This window comes from Hermetia illucens, chromosome 6, assembly GCF_905115235.1.
Source record: "Hermetia illucens chromosome 6, iHerIll2.2.curated.20191125, whole genome shotgun sequence".
In the NCBI taxonomy this organism is placed as follows: domain Eukaryota; kingdom Metazoa; phylum Arthropoda; class Insecta; order Diptera; family Stratiomyidae; genus Hermetia; species Hermetia illucens.
The window spans coordinates 23,071,430-23,077,822 of NC_051854.1; the positions used below are offsets into that span (position 1 = coordinate 23,071,430).

General features: G+C 39.2%; 1 protein-coding gene across 1 annotated transcript; it reads left to right on the top strand.

Annotated features, from left to right (window-relative positions):
- Nucleotides 1–4,007: 4,007 nt before the first annotated feature.
- On the top strand, nucleotides 4,008–5,341 carry LOC119659033. Its single transcript, XM_038066927.1, has 2 exons — nucleotides 4,008–5,014; nucleotides 5,077–5,341. The coding sequence occupies exons 1-2, from the start codon at nucleotides 4,884–4,886 to the stop codon at nucleotides 5,339–5,341; spliced, it is 396 nt and encodes a 131-aa protein (XP_037922855.1). The 5' UTR covers nucleotides 4,008–4,883.
- Nucleotides 5,342–6,393: the final 1,052 nt, after the last annotated feature.

Consider the following 6,393-nt stretch of genomic DNA (forward strand, 5'->3'; position numbering starts at 1 on the left):
TAATGTACAACATGCACATGTGCTAATGTGCCACATGCAAGCGATTCCGTGTTCCGGATTACTACTGAGCGATGTCGTCACCAGCACCATAGCATATGGGTATATTCTGACGACATCGCCCATCGGTTGACTGTTTTTTTGTTTGGTCGGACCTTACAAACAAAGCTAAGTTCCGGACTTGGCGTATTTAAACTGCAGCGAGGCGGAAATGGATTGGAGTCTTTTTATCGGATTGGAGAATTATTAACGGAGGAGTCTTTTTAGTGGAGTAGTCTTTGTTCGGAGTACTGTTGCGGAGTTGTTAATTGGAGTTCTTTTGCGGAGTGCTTCTTTTTCGGAGTTCCCTTCGAGTATTAAGCGTAGATGTAGTTAATGATAAATAAACGTGCTAGTGAAAGAAGAGAGAAGTGTTTTATTTTTTGTTCACTCATTGGTAAGAACGTAACTTTTTTCTACAATTTATTATTTCCACAGCAGTATTCGCCGGAGCAATAAATATATACAAGGGCCAGGACTCCATCGCTCCCAAGAGGTAAGCGCGCCAAGTTGAATACTGGGCTGGACTTGGGTGCAATCTGAGCTCTATTAGGAGACTCTCAAACATACCGCAAGTGCACTAAACACGTGCCTTAAGAAGAAACAGACTAAAATTGGTATAGAAAGGTACATTAAAATAACCGAGAGAAAAAAGCTCAGTCTAAAATCCACAAATCGAGAAAAAGCCCCTAAAGTGATTAAAGATGATACCCAGGACAAATCCAACTACAACAGTATCCTAGATACAGACCAGATCCAGACCAAGCATAAACTCCCGCCAATATTCGTCGGAGGAGTAAGCAACAATACATTAATAAAAGAAATTATGAGAGTAATAGGGGAAAATAACTTCTATGGGGTCGACCTATGTAAAGGTAACATCAAAGAAACAAAAATCCAGGTCTGTCTGTGAAATATTGCGAAGTGACCCCTACAGCCAACAAGATACCAAAAGGTAAAACATCCCATATACGACCTCCAGTACCTTCCACATAGAAGAACATCATCAGTAATGGACCATATAAGAGATATGCCACTTTAAAATACCAAAACTGCCAGGAATTCGGACATTCTAAAAACTACTGCTAATTAGCAAGTATTTGCGTAGCATGCGGCGTCCGATCTAAATTTCAAATTGCCACAGGTAGTTGTTTGTGAGCAGCGTAACGATGAGATTCGGCAAGTACGAGAAACGCCCGGCTATTGTTGCCTTAAACGAATTTGGAAAGACGGAAAAAGAGGCTCGTAAAACGCTTGAACCTGAATGCGTAAATTAACGATTCATCTACATAACGTTACAACGGTACAGAAAAACAGATGACATCGAAGATCGGCCCTCGGCGGAGGAAGGGCATCCCAGGTCTGTACGCCAGTCCAATGTTGTACAGGCTGTTCAGACAAGAGTTTATCGGAATCCGCTGCGCAAACAGAGGCGTTTAGCGAGTGAAATGAACGTCTCAGTACCACGAGTCGTATTTTACGTGACAATGTTTTGGGGCTACATACACTGTGAAAGTCATTTCACAGAAGAACCGAAGAAGCAACATTATCTTTGAGAAAAATGCGAAGTTAAATTGAAATTAAACATGGAAAAGGTATTATAACTTTATGGTATATAACCGTTATATCTATATTAAACAAACTTTTGAAATACTAAAAATCGTGAACAAGGGATCTAAGAAAAGAGAAAAAAAAAAAAACATTATCTTTGACAAAAATACGAACTTAAGTTGAAATGTTTCCGACAATTTATAATTTCAAGTTTAATTATGCATTGACCTAGGTTTTTTGTGCTCTAACCTCCCCAGGAAAGCTCCTGGGTGTCCTGTATTCCAGTAGAGCACACGGTGTGAGTATTCATGGCAGTCGAGTGAATAGAAACAAATTCTATTTACTGGAACAACTTGGTTCCTCTCCATTCCAACACTTGACTGTATGCCGTAATAGCATCATAGGAGATCGATTACATGGTCCAAGTTATTAGTAGAGAGCTTGTTTTATAATAGTTGACAATGTAGTTAGCTCAAATAAGCAAGTAAGGTGGAGATACCATCACCTGGGGCGATTGTTATGGGTCATTAGGGGGCTTTGTGTCCTCTAGGCGGTTTGGCTGAGGCTCGGCCCGGGCCCGGGCTCGGGTGTGTGCGTATTTGTTGTTAGATGCCATATGCGTATTGCTTGGGTGATGGGGAATTGCTTATCAGGTTGACATAGCGTGTGAATATTAGACCGCAGGTGAATATGTAATAAGTTTGAAAATGATGGTTTTTGTAGACAACTTACCCGACCTCACACAAATTCTCAAGTTACGTAAACAATAGCAATCAGTCATTAACTGACCTATATTTCCTCATAAGTCACTAGAGTTCACTTTGTATCTACCGCCGAACAAAACACATGAAATAAGACCCACTTGAGTCACAACATGTCATGCATACATCACCCATCTACATAGCTACATGACTATGCATAAGAAATGCATAAAGGCATATGACCAGCACGACCCGTATGTTTATAGATTGGTAATTTGAAAGAAAGAGAAAGTTATGACGTCACAATCATATGTTGTTATGTACATACCCAATTGGTCAAGAAAATTGCAAGTAAGTAATTAAAGGAATTTGATTGGTTAGTGCATAGAAAATAAGGAATTAACATATGTTAGAATGTAAGTAAGAATCGTATAAAAGAACTAGAGCCCCGAGGCTCGACACACTTGGTTAGCTGCTTTCCATAAGGATAGATAATTGCTATACAGTTACAAATGCATAACTGTAAGACAAACAAATGAACATTCACATCTGTTTGTCATAAAATAGGATAAGAAATGCATAGTGATAAGAAGTAGTCATCGACTCCTACCACTTATGGGTCATGTGTATGTAAATGTAAGGATCAAAGTACGAGCCTGATCTTCTATAAAATGTCTTGCAAGATGGTCAGCTCGGCAGTTGTATTTGACGTATCGGAAGATACGAAAATAATAATAACGAAAAGAAAGAAATAAAATTATACAGCGATATCTTTCCTGAGCAATTCCTGTGTCATTTAGACCAACGGCAGACTGCTGCTGATTGTAGCTTCCGCAGATTGGTGCGGAGTTAGGAATCCAAAAAGAAGGTTTTAATTTTTAATAAAAGTTATAATTCTAAAGTAACTTATGTAGCTCTTCTTATTTCACTAATTATAAATTCACGATGTCGACTTCTCATCCCTACACGCAGGTGAATATATTGTAAGTTTAAAAGAGATGGTTTTGTAGATTAAAATGTACTCGGACTGATTTTCTTGTGGTTACTGATAAGAGGTAATCGTTGGAGTGCCATGTCCGTATTGCTTGGTGTGATGGAAATCGCGTATCAAATAAATTAATATAAATAGTTGAGTTACGTTAACTTCTAACGAATTCGCGCAAGTCAATACGGATGAACGAACGAGAAAACTGATTGTGTGCTGCCGCCGGTATAAATTGGAATTTGCGTGTTAAGTTACGTGGATTTATAATAATAATAATAAGTGATTATGCGTGTGTGTGTGTCTGTGTTTGTGCTGCCGTGCGTACAAAGTTTTGTAGACAATAAAAAAAACAAAAACTGATTGTATTAACTATTAACTAAATCTATTATCGATGTATTGTGAATTTTGTAAAATTGAGGTAGGGAGTTCGTCGTGGCAGTTTCATCTGCGAACGAATTCGCACAAGCGAAACGCGACCGAGGCAATTGATGCTAACCTGAAAAGAGTGAAAGGTTGTTTTGGCAACCGGATCGAAACCCTGGTATACGAAAACATGGACGAGGCTCTTTTGAATGCCACAGAGTTTTTAAAGAGGATGGAGGCTCCTTTGATGGAATACCTTCGTAATACGTTAGAGCAGCGCATGGCATTCAAGTTTAATATTGAACTTTTTGCCGAGTTTATAAAAATGATGGATGAGGACAGTGAAAGTATTGTGAGCATCAAGTCTTTCAATACCAAGTTGCATGCAATATTGAGTGCTAGTGAGTTAGAGCCCGCGTTTAATAATATGACGGCCCAAATAGTGGAAAAAATGGAAGGGTTTCAGGAGAAGGACAGTGGATGGGCTTATTGAGGTTAACGCATTACGAATTAAACCTAAATGAGTTCAAACCACTCCGGGGAACGAATTTTATTCCATCCCCAAAGTACATAGCCCAAAAACGTGAGTCATAGTCGACGAAGCAGATGCCAACCATCTGCGACCACCATCAAACAATTCAATAGATAACAATATCTGTAGTCCTTCCTGGAATAATATCACATTGGGTAAACAAATCCCCGACCTTCCTGGAACATTATCACCATGGGTAATAAAAGTCTTAACCCATATAGTAATAAAGATCGCAGGTCATAGGGAAACATGTTCTGTATAGTTTCCCTGTGTTAAAGATAAGATATACGATAAGAACCATGGGTCATAAGGAAATATGTGTTGTATATTTCCCTATCGATTCATTAGTAAGTAAGACGTAGTATTTAAGGAGGTGTAGAAACGGAGATCAGCAGTTCCTCGAGTACTACCAGAGCGTAAGCACTCTGGCCCTCGTGAATAAAAAAAAAATATAAAAGCAAATACCGTGCATGTGTAAACGTGAGAAATAAAGATATTTTTTGCTTCAAGTGGAGCATCATTTCTGCCCTATACCCCGTGAATACTCACTTAGAAAAAACATCACTATATGAAATCGATGATATCACAGATAGTGTAATAGTGCTAAAAAATGGACGAATTATAAACTTTTGGGGGCTTGATTTCCCCCGTAAAGCGAAAGACATTAATGTGTTCGAGGAGCTGAATCCATCAATCAGCATCAATTTATTTGGATATGATTCAGAAATTAAAAAGATTGTGGGTCCATACCACCTGTCGAAGGAGGAAAAGGTGCACCACATCAACTTGCTGCTGCTGCAATTTGGAGAAAAAAAACCACTACATTTGGATTAAAGATATGTCAAGGTAAGACAATATAATAGATTAGTCTTTCTTGCAGAGCCTTTCATATATTTTATTTTCTATAGATTAATACGAGAGCAACAAACATCACACTGCTCAAAAATATTTATATGCAACAAATGCCTTCAGCATTTTTATTCAACGGAAAAGCTGAAGAGTCATGAAAACGATTGCAGCAAAATTGTAACAAAAATGGTGTCCCCGGAGAAATCAACGGTTGAGTATAGACATTTCGAGAGACAAATAGATGTACCTTTTGTAGTCTATGCGGAATTCGAATGTCTATTTCAAGATATTCAAAGTTGTCAGCCAGATCCAGCATCAGCGTGAACAACAACTCTTCAAGAGCATATACCGTGTGCTTTTGCTTACTATATTAAGTGTTGTTACGATTCTAGTTTAGATAAGTTTAGAATGTACAAGGGACCAGATTCCCCTAAAAAATTTATAAATTCGTTAGAATCTGATTTAAAATGTTTCTATACAAATCATATACAGAAACCCAAATCGACAGATATTTTGACTTTAGATGAGGAAAAAACGCAAAGAGAAGCAACTCTATGTATTCGGTTTGATTTTTTAGAAAAGTCAACATTTTCTGGTCCGTCGAGCCGGATACTGAACGAGTTGGAGAAATTGTTCTTTACCGCAATTTTTGTGCTCAATATTTTCTACCGTGTAAATTGAACAAATCAATTTGGTGCAAAAGAGTGGCAAGACTCTGGTGTTAGAGAGCTTAAAAGTACCCATGCGTCAGTATCCTTGTAGATGCGTAACGTCACAAGATGACCAAGGAGGCGATCTTAGCACAGCGGGACAATTTCGCCAGTCTGAACAGACTGAGCCGAAATCATTTGAAGGACAGCAAGGAGAGGCATTCCCTTGGCTATTTCGAAGCCAGAACACAACGACTGGAAGAACTGTGGCAGGCTTGCCAGGAACGACATGGAGCACTCCTGGATAACCTTTCAGGAGATTCCAGTAAACAGAAGTCATACTTAGAAGAGTATGAGAGCGCAGAAGAAACGTATTTGGATTTACTCACTCGTTTCAAGTCGGGCTTGGCGACATACCAGCCCATCACGAACAGCAGCGGTTCAGCGGCGGCGGACCGGGTGTAATTGGAAAGATTGACTATCTCGAAGTTTGATGGGCATGTTCAATGACATGTTCAATTCGTTAACTTACTGTAACGAGACGCTGTCTGCGGTTGAAAGGATGCAGTACTTGAAAACTCATGTTCAAGGTGATGCTGCAAGAGTCATTCAACATCTGGATGTGAACAACGTAAATTACGAAGCAGCAAGACACATGTTGCGAGAACGGTATGACAACAAGCGAGCCATGGCTTGGAATTACTTGCACAAGCTCCACAACTTGCC

What these genes read in the sequence shown, in the direction of transcription:
- LOC119659033 (XM_038066927.1), top strand. Translation starts at nt 4,884, where the DNA reads ATGATTCAGAAATTAAAAAGATTGTGGGTCCATACCACCTGTCGAAGG. An exon ending in TGGATTAAAGATATGTCAAG is followed by an intron (nt 5,015 to 5,076) that starts GTAAGACAATAT and finishes TATTTTCTATAG; the next exon opens with ATTAATACGAGAGCAACAAA.